This window comes from Ranitomeya variabilis, chromosome 2, assembly GCF_051348905.1.
Source record: "Ranitomeya variabilis isolate aRanVar5 chromosome 2, aRanVar5.hap1, whole genome shotgun sequence".
NCBI lineage: Eukaryota > Metazoa > Chordata > Amphibia > Anura > Dendrobatidae > Ranitomeya > Ranitomeya variabilis.
The window spans coordinates 566,843,595-566,871,025 of record NC_135233.1 but is presented as its reverse complement, the minus strand read 5'-3'; the positions used below and the strand labels follow the sequence as shown (position 1 = coordinate 566,871,025).

Below are 27,431 nucleotides of genomic sequence, written 5' to 3'. Positions count from 1 at the left end.
AATGAGGCCATAGGGACGTAGGCAGGGCCGGTTTTAGACAAAGTGGGGCTCTTGACAAAAGTAGGGCCCCAAATGCTCACATATTGCACATCACACAGAAACATTTCTGTTGTAGTTACATGCTCTGAGTTCAGGCCGTTAAACGACCGCGATTGGCAATAATGAAGTAATTTGCTTATTTCCCGGCCTCTTTACATTGGCTGAGGAAGAAGGATGGAGACAGAACGATCACTAATAGCTCAATCTGTCCCCATACAGTATCGTGTTATCAGCAGCACATCTGTAGTTTTCACCAGGCAATGTGCTGCTGAGAACAATGATTTTTTTTGTTCTAACCAATCCAACCACTTGATGAATAGGCAGCATTTTCCTTGTTTAGTATAATACACCCCATAGTCCTCCATATTGTATAATACACTCCCCATAGTCCTCCATATAGTATAATGTGCCCCATAGTCCTCCATACAGTACAATGCACTCCTCATACTATAATGCACCTTATAGTCCTTCATAAAGTATAATGCATTCCCCATATTCTTCAATATAGTATAATACAGCCCCCACATAGTATAATGCACCCTCATAGTCCTCAATACAGTATGATGCAGCCCCATAGTCCTCAATACAGTATAATACACTCCCCATAGTCCTCCATTTAGTATATATTCACTGTATACTGCCTATAGTATTATGCACTCCCTATAGTCCTCCATTTAGTATAATATTCTCCTCATAGTCCTCCATTTAGTATAATATTCTCCCCATATACTCCCTATAGTATTATGCACTCCCCATAGAGCTCCATTAAGTATAATGCATCCCATAGTCCTCTATATTGTATAATGCACCCCCCATAGCCCTCCATACAGTACAATTCACTCCTCATACTATATTGTACCCTATAGTCCTTCATATAGTATAATGCATTCCCCATAGTTTTCAATATAGTACAATACGGCCCACATATAGTCGTATTGTATAATGCACTCTCCATGCAGTACAATGCACTCCTCATACTATAATGCACCCTATAGTCCTTCATATAGTATAATGCAGCCCCATATAGTCATATAGTATAATACACCCTTATAGTCCTCAATATAGTATAATGCAGCTCTTCCACCCCCCACAGACACACACACAGTATAATGCAGCCATAGAGTCTTGCAGTACTATAAAAAATAAATAGAATACTTCCATCTCCTAGTTCCCCTGCTGCTCTGGCCTCTTCAGCGCGTCTTGGCAGTGTGTCAGAGGGGATTGATGGGGAGCGTCATCTGATGCTCCCTCTTCCATCATGGCTTTTAACTGTATCGGCGTCTGCATTGAACATGCGATGGCGGGGGTGAGGGAGGTGCATAGGTCTGTGGTCTGTCTGAGGCCATTGAGATCTGTCATACGATGGATCTCACCTGTATATTAAATCTGCTTGTGTTTTATCAGTTGGAGCCCTTACATTTCATTAAAGAGTGCACGGTGTTTCAGTGGATATAGGTTTTTTACCCATGGGGAACGAGCCATGATTGTTTCTCCATTAGTCATTATCATTAGGACTACTCCTGCTACTCACCATGTTTTTTTCGTTCCATGTGGGAAAACTGATCACACGTGGACCAGTGTAAATCAATATTTTAGTTGGTCTACATGTAAAAATGTTTTTGTGCACAGCCTGTGTGGAAAAAAATTGCAACATGGGCTAATCTGATCTGTTGTATTTGATAAAACTTGACTATGTATGATGATTACCATCTCTGTGGCTTCTGTTTATAATGGATCCATTGCCGTTAATAAATTAGGACGTTTTTATTTGATAGTTTTGTTTTTATACTTAAATAATTACAAAATTATATGGAGCGCCCCCACGTTAAGGGCAATGGGGTACTCGGTACCGGGTCCCCCTGTCATGGTTCTGGGGATGTCACGGTGGCCCGACCCAGTCCGTGGCCCTTCTCAGGGGCGTCCAATTAAAGGTAAAGTTTGTCTGGTGTTTGTGACGCCACCTGTGGTGTTCGGTCAGGGTGACCGACGCTGCTTAGGGGTCCGCTGGGGTGATGGAATGGCAGTCAGATGGTATACCTTCCCACAGGTGAAGTATGTCCCCAGGGCTTCCCAGATGTGTAGGTGGTGATGGTGGACGTCGTAAGGCACAGTGAATAACGAGGACACAAAGGTTGCAGTCTCTTTACCTTTTACTGAAGACTTCAGCGTCCACAGTCCAAAGCACAGATCACAGGGCTGGCTGAATCCGGCCGGTCCGAAGGCACATCCAGAGTTCCCTTTGCAGGTGGAAATCAGTAGCCTTCCTACTAGCGCCTGTGTGTTGTAGTACTTCCCTGCTGAGCACCACGGGATAGTCCTCACAACTTTCGTGAATGTTTCTGATGTTCTCTCTCTGTCCCCCAGATGGTATGGATAGGACGACCCGTATGACGGGGTAGGCCTGGAGCTTATTTATAGGGACCCTAGAGACGCCCCTCTCCCACAATTTGCCTCCGTTGTCTTCATAGGTACTAAGGTCGGGCAGCCAACTTGGAATTAACTGTCCCGCCAGTCTCTGAAGTAATGCGTAGAGTCAGTACTCCCTCGGTGTTCCGGGCACAGGCTACGCACCTCGGAAGGAGGCTGCCGATCTCGGGGCAGAACTCCTCCCGGTATTATCTCCTTGTGCTGTGACTTCGTTTCTCACTCTCCACAATACCCTTCGCTTCGTGTCCTTTCTTAGGATGCTGCCGCAATGGGTGCAGGCGCAGCTCCGTGGCGTTCTATCTCTTGCTAGGCCTCTGTCAGGATCCCACCCCTAACAGATCCTCTCTGGGTCGAACCCAGGCAGCTTCTGACTCCCTTCCTATCCAACCCACCAGTTTTACCCGTGTGTGAGGAGTGCCCTAATAGATAGAAGCAAGGCTCCCCCTGGTGGACTGGAGTGTGAAGTGTAGTGTGTGACTGTGATACCTGGCAAGGTGAACTCCGTTAGTACCATCAGACGTAATATCACTCCCCCTGGTGGAAGAATGACATTACTGCAGCAACCAGGACTCTAGGGCGCTGCATATACATTGCAAAACAGGCATATGGATGGCAATCCTTTCTTTTTTTTCTGGATGAAAAATAGATGAGTTTTCTTAAGCTCTTGTGAACTTAAAGGGGGTTGTCTACCATTGGGGACTATTTTTTATTTTTTTATTTAAATGCAAGTATTTATGATTACAAAAAAAACATTTTTACAATTGGTTTTCTTTAAAAAAAAAAAGTAATGAACAGTTTGCCTGCAGTAGCCTCTGTGTTGCTCTGTTTATTACTGGCTGCAGAAGGAGTTAACTGAGAACCTGTCAGTGAATTCATTGGCTTCACTGGAGAGTTTGTATCTGTCATTTTCTAAATTCCTCTCAGCTGGTTAATTAAACCCAATTGCAAAAGTCAATATTTGTAAAACCAAATACATTTATTTAGGTAAATAAATAAATTCTCCCCAAAGGTGCACAACACTGTAATCTGCAGCAAGAGGGTTTTCTGTTTGTAATAGATGGGACCAATTAGTTAAAAGGATAATCCACTACTTGTACAACCCCTTTTCAATCCCTAAAACACCTATACTCCCATCCGGTGACTGCGCTGTTCCATCGGTGACTGCGCTGTTCCAGCGGTGACAGCGTTGTCGGCACTGGCTCTCCCTGGGATCACTTGACATTATGTCACGCTATTCCTGTGACCGATCAGTGCTGACTTCACACTCTCCGCTTTTGGACAAATCGCATAAATCTGGAGGAGATGAAAGCTGCTGTGATTCATCCTAAGTCTGGGAGAGTGAATCCAGTGCTGATCCGCTGCAGGGATTGTGTGACATAATAATGTCACGTGATCCCCGGTAGAGCCAGTGCCGACCCTTCTAGAATGGCTCCGGACTGGAAGTATAGGTAAGTAACCTATGGAATGAGTAGTGGACAACCCCTTGAAGGTGTGGGAATGCTGCCATAGTCATGTATTTAGTTATATGATGTATTTCCTCCACTGTGAGATGTGTGGCTAGCAGAACCCTTCGGGGGCAATAGTAGGTGGTAGAACCCTTCGGGGGTAATAGTAGGTGGTAGAACCCTTTGGGGGCAATAGTAGGTGGTAGAACCCTTCGGGGGTAATAGTAGGTGGTAGAACCCTTTGGGGGCAATAGTAGGTGGTAGAACCCTTCGGGGGTAATAGTAGGTGTCACCAGTGGGTTTTGACCTGCAATGTAGAACGGAGTTGTGATCTCTCCGGTCACTACTGTACAGCACTGCGGAATATGTTGGCATTATACAAGCAACAGGAAAATTACGTTGAGGGTTTGTTGCGTAACAACGACATGAGTGGGCAGTGACTAATGGAGCATGATACCCCAAGCACTTGAATAATTTTACGGAGCTGGGATTTTTTTTTTATTATAATTTATACAAATTGCATCATAAGAGGCGACTAACAAGGTGTGATGTGTGTGACTCATGTATTTCACGTCTTGTGATGCCGTAATGTCCTCCTTCCTGAATCTCCACCTTTCTGTTCTCCTCATCCTCTCAGATCTCCACCTGCAGACTGGCTCCGTGAGCTGTCATGAGCGCTGTGATGTCCTTTGTGTGCACAGTACATGTAAGCCGGCTTTTATGTAAGTGCACCAGTCACTTCTGGAGGTTACTCTCTTGTTCTCTTCTATTTTTTGTTTCAATTACTTTGTTATTTTTATTATCTCTTGTATGAATTTTTGTGCATTGGAAAGTTTGACAAACTTGACTGTAAAAGTGTATTTCTCTCTTTATCTGCGCAGAATAGTGAGCAGTCGGCAGGGATGGAAGCATGAGATGATGTGTGACAAGTGACCGGGCAGGATATCACCCAGGCGCAGCCATGCCTGCTTCCAGCCCTCGATAAGCTGCACATGTTTTTGGGAGGCGGGAGCCGGTTCTCTTACCTTGCCCCAGCTGTCCACTTCTCACGGCAGATGCAGGCGTACAATGTGAATCAGACAAACACACCACAGCCGCCTGGAGAGAGCAGCAGCTCGGGTCTATCTGTTGTGCCGTGAAATCTGGGAACTAAAGGGAAAGCGAGGAAGCCGGACTCGATTACAATGCCATCCAAAGGGAAGTATCTCATAAAGGACAACGAGGACTGGATGATTGAGCATTCGCTTTATGAGAAGTACCAGTGCATCAGCCAGCACTATCCTCTGCTGCTCATCCTGCTGTTTGTGGTGGTAACGGCTTGTGTGACACTCATCGTCCTCTTCTTTACCACCAACGACGTGAGTAAACTTTCTTTGAGTTCTTAAACTTTTGGTTTAGCACACTTGTAGGGGTCTTAAGTGTGTTTCCATAAAGTTAATACAATTGTTTTATTAAACAAAAAGGCGCTAATGTTATTTTCTATGTATCTCCGCATCGTGCCGGGTTCAGATGGGCAAATTTCACGGTCCTCTTTACGGACCTCATTGCCTGGACTGACGTCAGGTCTACCAAGCTGAACTTACAGCCTCCTAGACCCACATACGAGTCTGTATATTCAGGTCAGGAGACTCGCGGACAGTCTGGGCATTGCATCCTATACATGGACCATGAAATGTGCCCATCGGCACCCGGCCTTGTAGTTTAATATCACCGTACGGAGATACTGAACTTTATGCCGAGTCCTCCTGTGTTCTTCTCTATGTTAGGGCCACCGTCAGACATCTCTAGTGGCGGCTTCTCTGATTTCAGACTGACAATCCTTTGTTTTCCCAGACATGCTGGATCCTTAACTCCTCCAAAAATCAATTGTCCTGGTCCGCTATACACAAGAGTGTTGGCCGAACCGTCAATCAGCGGGTTCAGCCAACATTAGTCTGTTTATGGGGTAAGCCTTGTGGGCAGGGAGCGCAAACAAGATCTTCTATCACTGTCCGGTGCTTGTTCGTCATTGATACAATCATATGATCGCTTATTGTTTGTGTGATATCCCATTGTGTAACGTGAGCAATCGAAATTCTGAAAAAATAAAACGATATTGTACATTTCATAAATATTTCTGGCTTTTGAAAGCTAAACCCATGCTGGATATTTACTAGTCTGCACTCATAGAATAGCCTGTTCACCATGACAGACCCCGGTAAGCTACTGTAAGCCCATAGAACGATCTATGATAGATCGCTCAGTGCCCAAAGGTTGTCATAGTTCTCGGCAGCACGAGTCCTACTTCTACAGGTTGATGTGCTTCCAAGAACAAAGATATTTTTTTGGCGCTCCATAAAAGATAGTTTTAGCCAATGTGCGAGTGTTTTGCTTCATCAGATGTTTGGCAGCCTGTTTACACGGGCAAATTATTGTGAAACGAGCGTCCCTAAGAACACTTGTTCATGATTAATCTTTCATAATTTTCACCATAATGGCTCGTTCAGACTGGCCGACCCGTGATTGTTCAATGGTCCGGTCAACCATGTTTCCGATGTGCACAGATCGACCACATTGTGCACCTAGGATGTAATTGTTCTCGACAATGCAGGTCCTGTTTACACAGGACGATGTGCTGCCGAGGAGGATGATTTTTAAGCAAGCTTAAAATTGAGTTTTACCTGACGAGCGGGTGTTTTTCCTCATTTTTCTGCTGATTGGCAGCCTGTTAACACTGGCTGATTTATCAGGATATAAGCGTTCCTTGCTCCCAAGAATTGGGAATAGGCTGCCAATCGCACTTGTTTATTGGTACAATGACTTTTATCATTGTTCTCGGCAGCACATTGTCCTATATAAACAGGAGATGTGCTTCCTAGGACAATGACACTCGTATGTGCACAGGATAATTGTTAAAGCAATCGTTCTGTGCACATAACGTGCAATCATCCAGTCTAGACAAGCTGTTTACTGACCGCTGATTGGCTTTTATGTAGCCGTTCAGCAGTCATTTAATGGCCGCAAGTGTGTAGTCGAAGTGCAGACTCCATCCATTATGTGGAGCTATAACAATGAGGTCACAGTCACCATTTTTGGTTTGGAGTTTACAGCTGCTACACTGTATATATGGTCTTTTTCTTTATGTATATAGTTGTTCTTAAAAGTGCAGGTGGCCACACATTGCCTTTTTTGCAGCAGTTTTTTATACAAATTTTCAGCCATATTTCACAGTAACAGCAAAGTCTGAGATTTCAGAAATCTCATTCACACACCTTGTTTTTTTTTCCCTCTCTGTTTTGTGAAAGAGCTGCTTTTTTTGCAAAATGGAGCATGCCACTTCTTTCAGCGTTTTTCATTGTTTTTCACTCATTGAAAGCAGTGGGCGGTGCAAAAGAACGCTGCAGAAAAATGCAGGCATCAAGCTTTGCTTCGTTTTTGGTGTCAAAACCTGATGAAGTTAGATCAGTTTATTTTTTTGTGCACTAAACTTCATTAGCATGCACAACAAAAATGCCACTAAAAACACGGCAAACCTGCTGTTTTGACGTTGCTTCTTTACTGCCAAGAGAGCAGAGAAAAACACAGGAAAAAAACACGACGTGCGAACATAGCCTTAGAGTGACTGCAGACTTGTACCCTGTGTGACTGTAGAGGTGTGCGCACACTACACGCTGTGAGGATTCTCCGGTACCTGCGTGCCCGTAAGTATGTGATTTGCATACATGCGAGCAGCTGCAGACTAGCTGTGCACGGCCTCTCTTAATGCAAGTGTATTGGGCGAGGCCGGACACGTCTAATCAGAATGTGGCCAGAAGTGTACAAACCGCATACCTGCAGTCACATGACGTCCCGCTCCTGACTCCGGCATTGCGTGCACCGTGAGGCTTCACAACACTTCATCACATAGCGTGATTATAAACATAAGGATGAATGACCTCGGGGAGATCAAAACATCCAACACCGCGGAGACACCATCACGTGTTTCTCAACGCAGTGATCCAGAACACTGCCCCCATCCCTTAAGGGAAATATGCAAATGCATGTAGAGAAGCCGCGGAGACACCATCACGTGTTTCTCAGCGCAAGGAATGAATAGCCAGGTCTTTCACTGGGAAGGAACAACCACGGGAAGGGCAGCATCCAATAAAGGAAAACCACCTATGCCAAAACATGGTATCCATCCATAGACAGCTGTTTCGGGGTATTTGCCCCTCATCAGTGTGGAGTAGGAAACTGGCTATTAGGAGCAGTGCCTGGTGAAAGGACTATAAACATAAGGATGAATGACCTCGGGGAGATCAAAACATCCAACACCGCGGAGACACCATCACGTGTTTCTCAACGCAGTGATCCAGAACACTGCCCCCATCCCTAAAGGGAAATTAGCCAGTTTCCTACTCCACACTGATGAGGGGCAAATACCCCAAAACAACTGTCTGTGGATGGATACCATGTTTTGGCATAGGTGGTTTTCCTTTATTGGATGCTGCCCTTCCCGTGGTTGTTCCTTCCCGGTGAAAGACCTGGCTATTCATTGCTTGCGTTAACACGTGATGGTGTCTCCGCAGCTTTTCTACATGCATAGCGTGATTATAGACTTGTACCTCAAGGCTGGACATCCCTTTAATGTGGATAAACATAATGGCGGCACCAAACAGTCGATGAGCAACTTGTTTGGTGGTCGCTTAATAGCCTGTTTAACAATTCACACTGAGTGATCAATAATAAATTGTTCGGTGCACACATGCTGTCATTGTTCTCAACAGCACATGACCTGTTTACACAGGACGATGTGCTGCCGAGAATGATGATCTTTTGTTCACCTCAAGGCGGTTGCTCATTCATCGGGTGATCAGCAGCATGCCTAGGACGACTCGTTCACCGTAATGTGGCAGTGTGGGATAACTGAAGCTGCTGTACTGCAGACATCTTACAGCTCAGCTTCTGGATCCTCGTAAATATCTTTTAGAGCAGATCTTCTGCACCTGTTTCAGACAAATTGTGGCGCTAGGCAAAATCAAGTGTGGAAACAAAAGCTGTACCAACAACAGTGCCCTTAATCCGTGCAGACAGTGGTGTGTAGAGAGCTGCAGCGCTGATCACTGGCGTCTTCAGGGGGCAATCACATAGGTATAACGCCATTATATACCATTACTACTGTACAAGTGGTAACTATTACCTTCATTGTGTTATTGAAGAAATACATACAAAGATCAATACTACAATAATGCTACTATACAAGGCCCAATTAATACCGCCACATCATGAGCTCCACCATTACCACGGCCAGGTGACTAAGTAATACCGCAATGCTATTACTGAATAAGTAGCACTATGCAAGGACCATTATTACTGCCGTACAGTAAGATACAGCAATAGATCCTGAGCCTAGGCAGGATAACTTTTCCCATCGCTTCCATATGGCCCAGACGGCCATGAATATTGCTCCCAGCCACAATGTGTACATGTATAGTCAGTTGCCCATACGCTGCATCCTCTGTAATATTTTGTGACCTAAATAAACACCCCGTCCCGCTGACACCCCTAGTTCTGTGCCTGATGTGGCCCCATTTTTTATATATATATATATATATATATATATATATATCACTAAAAAGCAAAAAAACTGAGCGGCACTGACCCATAATCCAACTTGAACCAGGACTCTTTGTGGGGATAACAGACGTAACTCCTTAATGCGCCATAACATGTGATCTCTGGTGCTCCTTCATAGAAAAAAAGTCTTTAATCCATGCAATCCTTATAAGAACAAAATGATGAGGGCACTCACCGGTCTTCAGTAAAATCACTTCTTTATTAACAACGATACATCCAGAATAAAGTTATGGCCGGGGGAGAGAGAGCCGAAGCTCGTGTGAGCAGAGGAGGACGACGGCCGTTTCGCGCTTGTCCTGCGCTTCTACGGGCCCGTAGAAGCGCAGGACAAGCGCGAAACGGCCGTCGTCCTCCTCTGCTCACACGAGCTTCGGCTCTCTCTCCCCCGGCCATAACTTTATTCTGGATGTATCGTTGTTAATAAAGAAGTGATTTTACTGAAGACCGGTGAGTGCCCTCATCATTTTGTTCTTATAAGGATTATATATATATATATATATATATATATATATATATATATATACATATATATACACTCACCGGCCACTTTATTAGGTACACCTGTCCAACTTCTTGTTAACACTTAATTTCTAATCAGCCAATCACATGGCGGCAACTCAGTGCATTTAGGCATGTAGACATGGTCAAGACAATCTCCTGCAGTTCAAACCGAGCATCAGTATGGGGAAGAAAGGTGATTTGAGTGCCTTTGAACGTGGCATGGTTGTTGGTGCCAGAAGGGCTGGTCTGAGTATTTCAGAAACTGCTGATCTACTGGGATTTTCACGCACAACCATCTCTAGGGTTTACAGAGAATGGTCCGAAAAAGAAAAAAAATCCAGTGAGCGGCAGTTCTGTGGGCGGAAATGCCTTGTTGATGCCAGAGGTCAGAGGAGAATGGGCAGACTGGTTCGAGCTGATAGAAAGGCAACAGTGACTCAAATCGCCACCCGTTACAACCAAGGTAGGCCTAAGAGCATCTCTGAACGCACAGTGCGTCGAACTTTGAGGCAGATGGGCTACAGCAGCAGAAGACCACACCGGGTACCACTCCTTTCAGCTAAGAACAGGAAACTGAGGCTACAATTTGTACAAGCTCATCGAAATTGGACAGTAGAAGATTGGAAAAACGTTGCTTGGTCTGATGAGTCTCGATTTCTGCTGCGACATTCGGATGGTAGGGTCAGAATTTGGCGTAAACAACATGAAAGCATGGATCCATCCTGCCTTGTATGGAGCATCTTTGGGATGTGCAGCCGACAAATCTGCGGCAACTGTGTGATGCCATCATGTCAATATGGACCAAAATCTCTGAGGAATGCTTCCAGCACCTTGTTGAATCTATGCCACGAAGAATTGAGGCAGTTCTGAAGGCAAAAGGGGGTCCAACCCGTTACTAGCATGTTGTACCTAATAAAGTGGCCGGTGAGTGTATATATATATAATATATAAAATATATATATATATATATATATATATATATATATATATATATATTTCTAAAAAAAAAAAAAATATATATATATATATATATATATATATATATATATATACTCAGTAATGGTGGTGGGATAACTATAATTACCCTCTGTAAAGTAGTAAGGTTAGGTGACCGATACTGCCCCAATATATTGAGGTGGTGTACAACTCCTTTAACTACGGTCACATCTGAATTTTTAGTTTATAGTGTCATTTTTATAATTTTATCAGTGTTTTTATACCAAGCATAACCCTAAAAACAAACAAACAAACAAACAAAAAACCTTACACATAATTATATGTGATGTACATGAATGAGAGCAAAGTATAAATGTGACATTTCTGGCTCTCTGGAAAGCATTTAATATGACCTCAGTGGTCTTTCTTTGATAGAAGTGAAGCTTTTCCTTTAATTTAGGTGCTGTCACTTTTATAGTGAGTGTCTGGTCTCGTTCCTCAAAACTATTGCATCAAATTATCACTACTACTGTGCGATTACTGAAACGCTGCCAAACTGGGCAGTTCAGACATGAGTTGTAAGTACTAATTATACACTTCTCCTAGATCACCTGTATGTGTAAAGTTAAACCTAGAAATAATTACACAGCGGTATTCCCAGAAGTAACAGCTGATTGTGAAGCGGCATGGTGTTGTTGGTGATAAACAGATATCATGACTGAGCTGTGAACAGAGCCTAGTAAATCCGAACTAACTACTGTTTTCATATGCATACTTCCCCTGTGATTCAATATTATGTTGTTGTTTGCCATCATACATTGCTTTGTTTTAATCATTAAAATGGGTTTTATCAAGTTCTTAAATTGCTTTATTTAGATGGACATGATAAAATAAGCAAGTTTGCCTTTAACTTGCTTTTTCTATCTGCTGTTTTTCTCCTGCAATGAGAGCTTTTATCTTTCATGGTGTACAGCTGGTTTCCATGGAGCTTGGCCTGCAGGTCTCCTAATCTTGATGTCTCAGTTATGTGCTTGGTAAAATGCCTTGTTACCTCTGTGTAAACATAATGATAGTAATGTAGACAAATCACTGATAGATGAATGTGCTACAGCAGGACTTGTGCTGGGATTTATAGTTCTAATAAAGGCCACGTTCACGCGTTCAGTATTTTACATCAGTGTTTGTAAGCCAAAACCAGGAGTGGATGAAAAATACAGAAGTGGTGATGTGTTTTTATTATAATTTTCCTCTGACTGTTCCACTCCTGATTTTGGAGAAGAAATACTGTCCAAATGCTGATTTTATGAATGTGGCTTAATACTACAGCTGTGCTACTCACCAGATCTGTCACTCAAGCACTGAGCCCGCCCTGTCAGAAACCAAGAGGTAAGGAGACTGTAAGGATACTGTACTGCTCTTAGCTGCTCAAGAGAAAACTTAAGAACACACCTTTAACGTCAACGGTTGATCATTTTTGCAAATAAATGACCATTATGTAAAAGAAAAAAAATGGAGTAATACTGACCTTACCTGTAATTTTGGTTACAACCCTCATGCTTATGAGTGTTTCTCCATTTTTTTCCCACTTTCATCTGTTTACAGAAAAATGTGGAAATCCTTTTATAAAAGAGCGGATTTATAATTCTGGCACACAACAGTGCTAATAAACACTCGGTGTACACTAGTACATTGACAAGACCATGAGTCATACTTTTTATGATGCAGAGAAACGATTCTTCAAAAGATCTCATTAAAGCAATTGACACCTTACAGTGGGTTGGATTTAAAGGGGTATTTTCTAGAAGTTATCCAATATCCATGGGCTAGCTGACAACTTCCTTATTACTGGGGGTCCGACCACTGGGATCTTCACAGATTACAAGAATGGGGGCTCCGACAGATGAAGCGGTGGTCGATCATGTGCACTGACGCTCTATTCATTCTTATGGGAGTGCCAAACACCAGCCGGGCACAGCGGTCGGACCCCCAGCATTCAGGAAATTAAATTAATTGTATTTATTATATGATGTAAAACCTTCTTCTACACTCGGATAAATCAAAGTTATTACGGTATTATAAGATATAAAATAAATGTAGAAGTATTCTTTTATAAGTTACTTACAATTACAATCCCCATCCCTCTGGTGGTCTCCAGCAGGAGTAGAAGTGATGATATCCCATGCTTCTGTCAGTGACTGAATGGTTGAGACGTCACTAATTCCAGCACTATTGGAGACCACTGGAGATCGGGGAATTCTGATGGTAGGCTCTTTAGGCAGGGGTTACATGGTGACTTTGGTCGTGACACATTTCATATGGCCAAAGGTTGCAATATATGAAAACGAATGTAGTCATTTTGCAAAGCTCAAGCTCCCCAGACACACTGATTTCTTGTTCCTTTGCGTATTTGTCGCAGAAACTGATCAAAATACTAACACATTTATGGTTGGTATGTTGCAGTGTAGCATCAACACACTGCGCCTTTAGCCAACCAACACCAGTAGCAAGCAAAATAGCTTTATATCTCCAGCCGTGGGAATAAAGAAAAAGGAAATGTCATTATAAATACATTCCTAGATGCCATTAATTGGCAAATTGCATTTGTTTAGTATAGGGAGGTAATTGCCTAGGTAGATGATCACTAGTACTATAATGATGGGACCGGTGTCCGTGAGCATGTGCAGCGGGAAGATCACCTGGACATACCCTATTCCACGTACGAGCCATGCCAGGTCACAGGAGCCGAGCTTCCCGCTGCACATGCTCACAGGCACCGGTCCTATCATTCTGGTACTAGTGATTGCCTAGCTAGACTATGACTAGTACTATAATCATGGGACCGGTGCCTGTGAGCATGTGCAGCGGGAAGTTCAGCTGCTGTGACCCGGACATAGCTTGTATGTGGTATAAGGTATGTCCGGGTCACAGCAGCCGAGCTTCCTGCTGCACATGCTCACAGGCACCGGTTCTATCATTCTAGTACTAGTGATTGCCTAGGTAGACTACGACTAGTACTATAATGATGGGACCAGTGCCTGTGACCATGTGCAGCAGGAAGTTCAGCTGCTGTGACCCGGACATAGCTTGTACGTGGTATAGGGTATGTCCGGGTCACAGCAGCCGAGCTTCCCGCTGCACATGCTCACAGGCACCGGTCCTATCATTCTAGTATTAGTGATTGCCTAGGTAGACTACGACTAGTACTATAATCATGGGACCGGTGCCTGTGAGCATGTGCAGTGGGAAGTTCAGCTGCTGTGACCCGGACATAGCTTGTACGTGGTATAAGGTATGTCCGGGTTACAGCAGCTGAATTTCCCGCTGCACATGCTCACAGGCACCGATCCTATCATTCTAGTACTAGTGATTGCCTAGGTAGACTACGACTAGTACTATAATGATGGGACCGGTGCCTGTGAGCATGTGCAGTGGGAAGCTCGGCTGCTGTGACCCACATGGCTCGTACATAGTATAGGGTATGTCCGGGTGATCTTCCCGCTGCACGTGCTCACGGGCATCGGTCCCATCATTATAGTACTACAGTTATGACCTCCCTAGACTAAAAGAGTGTCATTTCCTAATTAAAGTCATCTAGGAATTTACTTATAATGTCCCTTTCTATTGGCAGAGACCCCCTTTACAGACAGACTGCTCACACTCCAACAACACATTGCCGCTCAGTGTTGCCGAGAAGCTGATTTATATTTGTATAATTTAGTATTTCTTGTTTACAATAAATATAAAGAGATTTTTGTGAAATATGACATGGTCTTTAAATGTTCCTCCTCATACCAAGCATTAGTGAGCTCGTCGATGAGTTTAGGCAGCATGTAAAGATTTAATTGCAGTTTTGTAGCACCTGTAATCGTGTTTTGGCAACCCTGTGGTTGTCAGGCTCCGGTGAAGGGCAGGGCGCTCACATGGCCTAGATCCTCCGGTCACAGGAGCTGCTAACAATGCTCACGCACTATGACATGTCGCTGCATACTAATGGTTGGCAAGGGGCATAGATTGTAAGCTCCTTGTGTGTATTACATTTAGCATCATACATACATTGCTAATCTGACCTGCGTCACAATACCTATAAATGGTTGTTATTACCTTCTGTAATAGCCAATATATTAGCATGTTGTAGGTGGGTGACTTCTATGGGGTGAATAATATATGTAGACTCGCCCTATTTTCGTTCTGTTTATTCAAAGTTTGCCCTCAAAATTGTGTGTTGATTTATATTCTCACAATGTCTTTAGGATATGTTAACAAAGTTTGGAAATGCAGCGGATTTACCATCCGGATTTTGCAGACAGAAAATCCATTGAGTATTAAAAGACTAGTATTTATAAAACCTCATTCATACTCTGGATAGAGGATCTGCATGGTACGGTGTCGGCACGGGGCGCAGACAGATGGCAGCACTTCCTGCTTGTCAGTCTGAGCGCTGCTGGACTGGTATTCCCTCTAACAGTGCGGAGTGAGCGCCCAGATTGACATGCAGGCAGCACCCCGATCAGTCTGCGCTCCGCACTAGCGGGGTCTAGGGAGAAACATCAGGACGCAATTGTAGCGCCCCCACGGCCGCAGGGTTGAGGGGTACCCGTACCGGGCCTCTGACTCTCGGTCCTGGGGTTGTCACGGTGGCTAGACCCGGTCCGTGACCCTGCTGAGGGGCGCCCAATGAAAGGAGTGGGTGGTGATGATGTAGTGGTGCGGTGCAGGTCCAGAAAAATAACGAGGACACCAGGTTGCAGTCTCTTTACCTCTTTACTGAAGGCTTCGAGGTAGTCAATCCAGAGCACTGTTAACAGGGCTGTCTAAGACCGGCCGGTCCGAAGGCACATTAGGAGTTCCCTTGACAGGTGAGAATCAGCGTCTACCTGCTAGCGCCTATGTGTTGTAGTCCTTCCCTGCTGAGCACCCCGGGATAGTCCTCACAACTGCTTCTGTCTGTCTCTGATGTTCGTTCTCTCTCCGTCCCCCAGGTGATATGGCTAGGACGCACCCGTATGACAGGGTAGGCCTGGAGTTCTTCCGGGACTCGAGTCGCCCCTCTCCCACAGCTGCCTCCGTTGTCTGCTTAGGTGTTTAAGTGAGACAGCCAACCTATAATTGGCTGTCCTGCCGTGGTTTGAAGTAATGCTTAAAGTCTCTTACTTTCTCGGCGTTCCGGCCACCGACTGTTTGCGCCTCAGAAGGATGTTGCCTCGATCTTACAGCACGACTCCTTCTGGTCCTATTGCCTCTTTGCTGTATTCCCGTTGCTCACTTGTTGCGTTGTTCTCTTAGGAATCTGCCAGGATCCCATCCCTGACAGGTCCTCTCTCTAGCTCTTCCCAGTTACTTCTCCCTGTCTTGTTGTCCAACCCCCAGTTTTACCAGAGTGTGAGGAGTGGCCTACTAGATAGAACCACCCCCCTGGTGGCCAGAGTGTGAAGTGTAGTGTGTGATACCTGGTCAGGTGAACTCCTTTAGTGCAATCAGACGCAACATCACTCCCCTTAGCGGCAGAGCGACGTTACTGCAACGACCAGGACTCTGGGGCGCTGCACAATGGCTGCAACTTATCCAAAGTATTAGGCAAGCCTGACTTCTGATTTATAGGAATAAGTGGCTTGTGCCTGAGAGGTCGCTTTAGGGCCTAGTACAAGTGATAAGCAGGTACATCTATGTCAGACTGCTCTGTCAGCAGCGGAGAGCGGTTATCATGCACAGATTTTGTTCCTTTGTAGCCTTTAACTATATAGTGGCTTCCCCTTGTGAGGGCAGATTTATTTCTCCCATGTTGTGAGTACATCATGTCTGGTGCCTGTCTGGTGTGAGAGATGCACAGGTGGTTTGCCTCGGTTTTCTCACATCTAGTGTTTGGGCTTGCACTGACTTCAGCCATTTGTTCAGAAGTAGTATGTCCACTACTTTTATTGATGATCTGAAAGGTTATGTTGTGATTTTCCAGGAAATATAAAGTTATTGCTAATAGTAGCTCTGCTTTGGGGCTTTTAGGATTTTGTATTATTTAGAATTGTTAGTATCTGACAACAATTCATTCCACCACTCTCTTTTTGCATTTGGTGTGTTTTTCTTCAGGAATATAGACAAATGCTCTGTGACCAAAACACTAGTGTTTTCCTCTTGGCTTCTCTCCATGCCACAGGTCATATAGTTTTTTCTGCTGCTCTGGAGAAGAGTCCATTTTATAAATAAGTTGCTGTCATTGCGTCTTCAGCTCAATATTTTTCAGTAGTAGGCCAGAATCTGATATCATTCATCTGATCATTTCAGGTAAGGTTCTATTCTTACTTTCCAGCTGCTCCGTTTTGCTCTTGTGTGTATGGGACTGTCTTTTGATGCCTATTTTATGTTCTTAGTCTTCTATTTGGTGTCCTGTGATTTCACCTCCTTTATAAATTTCAAATATGAGGGATATCTGTGGAAATGTGTTGCTGGTCTTTATTACATAGTCTATTTAGTTTAACTAAAACTTGTTTTGTTTTTCATTCTGTATGTGACTGTGTATTTTGAAAAGCCTTCCATAAAGATCAGTGTATACCAGTTTCCTCCAGGTGTAGGCAGTTTAATTAAGCCACACACACATGACTGTGTATTAGGTCAAACAGTTGTGAAGCTCTGATGGTTAGGTAGTGGTGCCTTGGTAGCCATGAACTTAGAAGTCAGGATTCACATTTTTCAGTATTCAGGCAAGTGGATACCGTAAGATCATTTGTCAAGTTACTTTTTTTCAGTTCTTTATTGCTTTTGGATCTTTGTGACCCAGGCGTCCATTCCATGTGTGGATGCAGTCATTTTGTCCATCTATGCTGAGTAGTACCTGCTCCTTAGCTGTATGAAGATAATATACTGTAAATGTTTGACATTAGGGATCACCCTCTTTCCGTTTAGGATTTTAGGATGGCACACACATCACCTTAGAAATCTGTGAGTCCTTCAGCTGTCATGCTCTTTATAGATCGCAGTCCATCTAGACTGGGAACATACAACACTTCTTTTACTGGCTAAATTTATGCCTTTTTCTGGAGAATATGAGGTCTCCATATCCAGTACCTTCTGCATTTATTCTGTGTCTCTTACCTAGGTTGTCAGGGGCCCATAACCAATATCAGTTTTCAACAGACTTAATTGGCACAAAGACATTGTGTGTGAGACAATGATTGATCTTTGGTGGGAATGAAACAATCTGTATCTTCATAATACAGCCTTTATGAAAGAACTAAAATGGACAACCACTTAGATGTCACACAATATAGTATTAACAAACTCTAGCACAATTTGCTGTCTAGGCAAGATAGTTCCTGCAGCATAAGTCTCCAGCTGTTGTATGCTCCAACTTATACAGTCTTTTATGTAAGGACTGACTATCACAAGAAGCTCTCTCCGTTTTTGTGGATCATACTCTGGCACTCAAGTCTGAGGCTATGCTAAATTTTGATTGCCCAAGGAAGTTGAACATATTTAATGGATTATAAACTGACGTGGCTATGTGAATGTGCCCCAATAGAGGCGTCGGATGCCACTAGGTAGACATTCAGGATGATGGATGCGTTGCATCTTAAATTCTGCCCTATGGTGCAGGGTCAGCTTCTAGGTCACTGCTCTGTCGGACTAGAAGCAGGAAGCCGGTTACAGGTTTTTCGCAGTCTATACTATATTGTGTTATCGAAAATACTGGTCAACAACTTGTAGTACGTGCAGTGCACATTTGGGAGACTTATCGGTGCTATTTGCACTAGTTTTCTACTTAAAAAAGAAACTTGTAAATTTAGACGTCCATGTATCATTGTGACTGTGAAATGCAGAGTTGCCGCTTATCTTCTGACCCAAACGCAACCGGCTTATAGGTATATTGGAACCAGGAGACCTGCAGACAGTCCGTGCAGTCCGGTCTATACTAAACCATGATACACGGATGTCTGATCTTCTGCCTAAGGCCATTCAGGCGTTCTTTTTTCATGTACATGTTCTATCAGTGATTTTCATGAATGTAATACGTATCCATTATTATTCTTTATAGCTCTTCACGTGTCCGTATTTTTTTGTGGACCATGTATCTGCAAAAAAAAAAAATCATGGACACGCTGATTTAGATCGGAGTCATGGATCTGTGAAAATCATGGACAGCACATGGATGGCATCAGTCCTTGTGCTATCCATGAATAACATTGAAATAGACGTTTTGTAATTTATATAGTTTTTGGTGCAAAAAAATTACTGATGAAATTGCCTAAAAACTAATGAAAATCTGATGAATAGCACTGTTGAAAATCAAGTCATTTTTTCCTGACATGAATAATCTCTGACAGCTGAGCACGTTTTTATTGCAAGGACGCCGTCTACAGTGTAGAATTGCTGTGGGGTCACAATTTTATGGATTTACTGTTTTGAGCAATTGCTGAATGTTTTTAAAATCTAATCTTGCCAAAGCTGACATTTGTTGGATTATCCTGACACCATCTTTTCTTTTTTTTTTTTTTTCTCCCCAGAATCCCACTAAACATCTTGTCTTCATAATCACAGTATTCGTGGCCTTGGTGATATTCTGCGCTCTCTACGTTTTGGTTTACACAGAATCATTTGGACGAAAGTGGCTGCAAGTGTTTTCCCTTGTGATCTACGCCTGCCTCCTGTCTATCGGATATGTATTAATTTATGATCCAAGCAATGTCCAAACATGGGACCAGGTAATGCCGATGTATTCACTGTGGATTCTTCCTGTATCACTATGAAAATAGAAGTTAGATTTTCTAGCTAATCATTGAGATTTCCAGATCATTAAAGGGGTGCTATAGTTTTTGGAGGTTTTTTTTTTTGATCAAAGGACCGTTTGAAAAATCAGCTCTTTGTATAGTGTCCTGCTGATGAGATCTAATCCGTCTGCCATGCCACCGCAATAATGAATGTCTTGGGTGAGAGGCTATACATTAATGGAGCTTCCCAGTCTTCATCATACCACTAAATTTGTTAAAAATGATGTAATAGGTGTGGATTCCTCCGCAGCGCAGCTGCTGCGAGAACCGTCCGCCACTTATATCACTTTTCCCCACATGGTAGCAAGACCGTAACCAGGAGGAGTAGAAGAGTGTCAGGTCACACGTTTGTCCTGCTGAGGATTTCTACGTCTTGGCACTAAGGATGCCAAACCTTGAGTATCAGCGCTGTGCCCAACTCTTTGCCCTCGCCCTAGATGTATAATGTGGCGGTAGGGTGCACGCACAACCTGCCTCTTGATTTGCCTCCTGCTCTCCGAAGTCTTCCAGCCAAAAGAGAACCAAGGTACATCATGGTCACAAGTCCCCTGTTTTGGCAATCATTGGGGGTCCCATTGGCGGAATCCAGATCTTGTGATAATCCATGGATATTGAAATAACACTTTAAATCATAATGCTCTAATAGGGGTTGTCAGTAGCGCGCTATGGATGTACTACACTTACCAGCATGCAAAGTGAAATAGTATGCTAATATAATAAGAATTTATTTATTTTACCATTAAATTAGCTTTTTTCCTGTTTCTTGGAAGTAACCTGTTTATATAATGCAATATTGATGAAGTTTTAAAGGAAATGTCAGAAGTGGGAGAGAAGATGTGACTCGGGTGCACTGTAATGTCTCTGTAACGCTCTGCTAGAAAACAAAGAGGCGTTGTCAGCAAGGAGGGAGATGAAGCGCTCAGGTGTCCGGTCTGAGCGCGAGGATGGTGCAGCTGCATCCACATATACAAAGGGACCTAGTGTGCAAGAAGCAAAATGGCAGATAACCTTTACTTACAAAGCTCCCTGCAGAGAAAACCTTAAAATCTACTCGTAAAGGAATGTATACCGTCAAAACCATGTTATTGTGACTCCTGCATCTGAAGGGGGGATTGGAGAGTAGCAGATTTGCATCAGGTTTCAATATTTACAAATCCTATCCGGATGTTTTCCGTGTGGAGTAAAGATCATGTTGTGTTTTATCTTAGATTATTCTCTGCAGGAATGCAGCGGATTGTGAAAATGGGGTATGTAATGATCACCCGAACGCAGGGCTGACTACACACCGTTTGTTTGTAGTCTGTAACCAAAGGAACGCAAAAGCACAATTGGCACACAAGCTTTCCTCTGCCACCAGCATATGCCCCCCACGAAACGTGGTGGCCACACAATGGGGCTGCAACGTGCCTTTGTTTTCTCAAAAACTCAGTCATTCTGCTTCAATGGGAATCACAGTGATCTGATCCAGATATTGCCCGGTATCAGGCCATGATCCCAAAAACGCTGAATTATATTCCGCTGGTGTCTGCACCAAAATATATGATGGCATTATTGCTTTTTTTTTTGCAGTTTCCCATTTTTTTATGCATTTAGGGGAACATTTGTTGCAGCATGTTTTACAGACTGTAGGAAAAAATATGCACCAAAAATGCAGGGTTCGCTGGTGTCTTTAAAGCCACTGTGTGCATGAGTTTTCATGAAATCACATCCGCTTTGCTTGAACTGTTAAATGCAGCAGATTTTCTGCACAAAAAATAAACCCAGAGCATTTACTCTACATGGAAACATGACTGAAGGGTATATTCACACGGGAATCTGCTCAGAAACTCCACTGTCACAGGACCAGCATTGTGGATGAGACTCTGATATCTCATACTTGTGCTGCAGAGAAAATGTGCTGCAGAAAATCGCCTATGCTGTCAATTATTAATGCATAGTATGTCCATTTGCTGTGGGCTTCACCATCTGCAATGTGGAGTGTGAAACCTGCAGCATTTCCACAAAGATCTGCAGCAGTTTTTGCAGCTTCCTTTAGGCCCAGGTGCCTTTTTAGACCAGTTTTCCCAGGCTGATTAAAGCTCTTCATATACGTTGGATAGATATTGGCTAGTATCCCTTTACCTTAGTCGATGCGCGGCAATTGACAATCACCGGTCAGAGCCTTGTTTACACAGGCAGACTGTGCTTCTCGCGTGCGCTGAACAGTCTGTAATTATTTAAGATGCATAGGTTGTCATAGTTCTCGACAGCACATTAGTGTTTACACAGGATAACGGGCTTCTGAGAACAATGATTTTGAAGCAAGCTTAAGAATTACTGTATTTTACCGGAGGTAAGGAGATGTGGCTAACTTTCGCGATCTGTATACGGTCTATAACCATGGAAGCTCTGTAGCATGCGGTCCATAGATGGAAGGTCTGTAAAATGCGGCCCATAGATGGAAGGTCTGTATCATGCGGTCCATAGATGGAAGGTCTGTAGCATGCGGTCTATAGATGGAAGCTCTGTAGCATGCGGTCCATAGATGGAAGGTCTGTAAAATGCGGCCCATAGATGGAAGGTCTGTATCATGCGGTCCATAGATGGAAGGTCTGTAGCATGCGGTCCATAGATGGAAGGTCTGTAAAATGCAGCCCATAGATGGAAGGTCTGTAGCATGCGGCCCATAGATGGAAGGTCTGTAAAATGCGGCCCATAGATGGAAGGTCTGTAAAATGCGGCCCATAGATGGAAGGTCTGTATCATGCGGTCCATAGATGGAAGGTCTGTAGCATGCGGTCTATAGATGGAAGGTCTGTAGCATGCGGTCCATAGATGGAAGGTCTGTAAAATGCAGCCCATAGATGGAAGGTCTGTAGCATGCGGCCCATAGATGGAAGGTCTGTAGCATGCGGCCCATAGATGGAAGGTCTGTAAAATGCGGCCCATAGATGGAAGGTCTGTAGCATGCGGCCCATAGATGGAAGGTCTGTAGCATGCGGCCCAAAGATGGAAGGTCTGTAGCATGTGGCCCATAGATGGAAGGTCTGTACCATGCGGCCCATAGATGGAAGGTCTGTAGCATGCGGCCCATAGATGGAAGGTCTGTAGCATGCGGCCCAAAGATGGAAGGTCTGTAGCATGCTGCCCATAGATGGAAGGTCTGTAACATGCGGCCCATAGATGGAAGGTCTTTAACATGCGGCCCAAAGATGGAAGGCCTGTAACATGCGGCCCATAGATGGAAGGTCTGTAGCATGCGGCCCATAGATGGAAGGTCTGTAGCATGCGGCCCATAGATAGAAGGTCTGTAGCATGCGGCCCAAAGATGGAAGGTCTGTAGCATGCTGCCCATAGATGGAAGGTCTGTAACATGCGGCCCATAGATGGAAGGTCTTTAACATGCGGCCCAAAGATGGAAGGCCTGTAACATGCGGCCCATAGATGGAAGGTCTGTAGCATGCGGCCCATAGATGGAAGGTCTGTAGCATGCGGCCCATAGATGGAAGTTCTGTAGCATGCAGTCCATAGATTGGGCAGCTTCACTATACCCTGATCCTGCCATGTTACGTGGTTCGGAAAGCAGATGTTGCAGGTCTGATATGCTAGTGCTCGTGGCCCGGTCTAGCTTCCCTTCTGTGTAAATGGTGCAGAAGAGGGAACTAGCTTAAAAATACCCAAACTTCTGCTTACTGATATGACCAATACATGTCAGCCTGGACTAATTCCAATACCCAGTCTAGCAAAAAAAGAAATGGAGCATTGGCCTCACGTATGTGCAACGCAGATGATTTACACATACCTGATTTATAGTAAAGGGGAAATAAATCGGCTGCATTGTTATCAGGGGAATTGGACGCTTTCTTTCTAAATGGATTTTTGGCTGGCCAGATCAGACCTTTGTTCAGTTTCAGACAGGCTCCGCACTGGATTGTATCCCTTGCCAGAAAGTCTTGTTCCCCGCAGACTCGATAAATATTTAATAGGTATCAGAATAACAAGCTGCTGGCATCATTCCCTGTCCTGGGGAACTTGGGGAATAATCAGTGGGCACTTGTTCACATTGGAACAAAATGGACGAATTCCAATTCCACAAAGTCTTTAACAATATGATTATAAGTCACATTTATAGAGCAAACTGCTTATTAGATAATGACCAAGACCTAGCCGGCCACCTTTAGGGACGTTTCTGTTTTCTCTTTTAAATGTATGTGTCTGGACTAAAATTAATTTTTGTAATTGATTTTCATTAAAAAATGTTGCCATTTATAACCTCCGTGTTCTGTCTATTGCTGGCTGCAGAATGAGCTAACTGAGAATCTATCAGTCAGCTTGATGGTCCGTCAAGGGGTTTTCTCCTTCATAGCATTTCCCAGTGAGAGAGGTGAGAAATGACTGATCACATGGGTCTGACACCATGGATTCCCAGTAATCACGAGAATGGAGGTCCACAAGTACAAGTTGTGAATGACGTGCTCTGCACGTGTGCGACCAACACTCCATTCATGGAACTAACAAACCCGGGTTTAAGTACTACCTGACTGCCTCAGTCAGCCCCCTAGATGTGAATGGAGCAGTTGTACAAGAGATTTCAGAATTGTTTAATTCACTTTGCTGGTGCTGTAAAATGCTGGGTCTCTCCACCTCCCCCAAAGACGCAGCATGTGTATGAGCTTAGTGGAATGGGTAAGGGGTTGGAAATGTTCTTTTATAATTTTGAGGCTTTATTATTATAATTATTTATACAAATAATATTATATATAATAAATATATTAATATATATTAATAAATATATTCTAAATGTATCATTATAATATATTTTGTCCAGGAGGTGGAAGTAGCTAGGATATGTGCTGTGACCCCTTCGTTTTTTAGGATCAGTGGGTGTCTCAGAAGTAGGACCGCCGCTGGTTATAAAGCGATGGCATACATTAGTATGATGTGCCGTCACTTTATAAGATGGGAATAATCCTAGAAAGTTGATTTACTTTTATGGTGCAATAATGAAGCCCAACTAACAAAACCTGAGTTAAAATGAAGCTGAATTAATGCATATGAATTAATGAATGAATGAATTAAGCATTGTACGTGTCCTTTCAAACAAAAAAAAACATGGTCTTGATGTAGTAATCCACCACAACGAGTTAAAAATGCTTTTGGTGTGTCTATTATATATAGAAAAAACTGTCCCAATCCCTCTGTCTCTACTGCCAGAGGATTGCACCTGACAACAGGCAGTGGGCAGCAAGTTACACAAGAGACACCTAATGGGAGTTTTGTTTTCTTTTTCCGTGAGGGGTAGGGGGCAAATAAGACAGTTTTTTTAACAATGAGATAATTAAGGAAATGAGATTAAATTGTCTAAAAGTGCAGTGATTAGTTAATGTTTTATGAATTTGTCCTTGTGGGTGTGAATGAAATAAGATTTCCTTACCTTCTGCCTGCCTTCTTCAGGTGCCCTTCTTCCTGTTTATAACGTTCTCCGTGTACACCATGCTGCCCCTGGGGATGCGGGCCTGCCTGATTATCAGCATCATCTCTGGACTGTCCCACATCGTTGTTATCAGTATCACCGTCATGATGTCCTCAAGCACCCGTGACACCGTTGCATTCGAGGTAATGTCATTGATCACGACCAGAAAGACACAGGTGATAAATATCAGACCTCACGGTGTGACAACGTCTTATTCTAAACCATGTAATATGTTCCTTTTTTACTTCCCGTATATGTTTTCACACAATCTGACCTCACCGATCGCATGCTACTACTTATCAGTTGCCACAAAATAAGTCTCTGGAAATCCCGTAGCGTCAGGATTTGGTCAGTTTGCATCATTGTGGCCGCAGCAGCTTACGGCTCATTGCTTCATGTATTCTGATATTATGGCAATACTGCCATCTTTGGTAAAATGAAATGTCCTAAGGCTAAAATCTCCATGTTCTCTATGCTAGTGGATGATGGCCAGTGACTGATTGTGGCGTGGGTGATGACGATGGCCTAATTAATGATGGCCGGTGTGCAGAAATAAACCCATCACTTGTAAAGAATGAAAACGTGATGGAACTACTGCAGAACAGATGTGGTGGGGCCATTTCCATGGTCTAGGTCAATATAATCCTTAGAGATAAAAGTTTATTAATGGTGCAATAAAAATATAGTAGTAATAAAAACATGCAGCATAAGCAAATATATTAACATGAAGCTGGTGTCCTATGTCCATGTTTCATGGTCCCCGTATGGATTGGCGCAAGGCTCCTGAGCCGGACATTAGGCAGATAAACACGTATTTGTGATACCGACATAACTCTAATAGGCAATAATAAATGCGCCTTGTGCTATATGGAAAAAATAAATAGTAGTGTCATCTGGCTAATGGAGCAGCTTATTCAGAAGTCTGCATACGGCGTCATTTCACGCCAAACCTTCCCATGGATTGCATGGCAGAGATGACCCGTAAATTCCTTTTTGTTCTCCTCATTGCCTGCACTGTATTGTTCTCCCATAGATTACAGACAGTCTGGTAGCCGGGACGTTGAGCCGATTAGCTAGAACTGTGAGTCAGGCTGCAAAATGAGTCTCCAAAGCCATGCTCCATGATCTCATATCCTCCACAGACAAGCTCCTGGTGCGCCACTGAGGTCACTGCCATAAGCAGACAACTACACCTATTGTATCGCCAGGACCACTGTATGCCACTAGCGTAGTCTGGCGCCTTAATACAGAGTGTGTGATACTTCTTATACTAAGGCCAAGTTCACATGACCGTAGATTCTATCACTCCAGAGATTGTGCTAATGACACTCTGATCTGAGCTTGCTCAGTGTCAGCATGTTTTGATTTGATTCTCTCGGATGACAACATTGGAGCACACTGAGTCAACGATGAATAACAAAATTGCTCAATCTTCTCCATTGTGTGAAAACAGACTGCACTCAGATGTCATCAGAGTGCAGTCCGATGTTTTCCACACAGGCATAGACTTGAATTGATGAGTGACATCCATTTCAGAGTGAAATCTCAGCATGCTGCAATTTTTTCACAAGCCGATTCTGTCAGTGAAAAAAATCGGTCATCAGCACTTCCCCATTGAATAACATTGGGCCGAGTGCTAGCATTTATATGCTCCTGTGACTCTGGCCTTACTCTAAGGCTGGCCATACATATTAGATGTCTGTCGGACAAACAGTGCTGTGGCTAACTGCACTCTCAGCCAACTCTCCCACACACAGGAGCACTCGTTCGGCTGAGCCCACCTATGTTCTCTACGAGAAAGCCACCGACTGACATGGCTTATCTTAGAGAGAACAATGCCACCGGCAGTCCAAAATTGGACATGGACAATCACCATTTTCTCCGACGATTAGTTGGCCATTGCCTCATACACGTCAACAGCTAAACCCCATGATATCGTCGGGTTCAGCCGACGTTAGTCTGTTGTGTATGGAGGCCTTAAATTCTTCATTGAACTTAATACACTTGTATTTTTCACAATTTTAACATACTGGAATCCTAACATGATTGAAGTATGGCTGCATTGTAGTTGTATTATAGCATGGCGACATGTTATTGTGTTATGTTAGAAGAAGGCAAAAGAAAACCGATTCCAAAAGAGAAGGGTTAGCTTCATAATGTCTCTATAATCTGCCCTGGTCTTGTGCTTATGAACATTGATGGAAGAACATCTGCAAAGTGAGTATTGCAGTGGATATAAAGCAAAGGATCCACAGTGTTTGATTCATGTAGGTCCAGCCA

At 43.6% G+C, this 27,431-nt stretch overlaps 1 protein-coding gene across 2 annotated transcripts in view; it reads left to right on the top strand.

Moving 5' to 3' along the window:
• The window catches only part of ADCY7 (adenylate cyclase 7), a 175,487-nt gene that overhangs the window by 85,144 nt on the left and 62,912 nt on the right, over positions 1-27,431 (top strand). For both annotated transcript variants that reach the window (XM_077288219.1, XM_077288220.1), the window contains exons 2-5: positions 4,549-4,633; positions 4,793-5,269; positions 19,436-19,633; positions 25,133-25,294. In XM_077288219.1, the coding sequence (XP_077144334.1) occupies positions 5,096-5,269; positions 19,436-19,633; positions 25,133-25,294 (534 nt within the window). In that variant the 5' untranslated portion in view covers positions 4,549-4,633; positions 4,793-5,095. The remainder of the gene's footprint in view (positions 1-4,548; positions 4,634-4,792; positions 5,270-19,435; positions 19,634-25,132; positions 25,295-27,431) is intronic.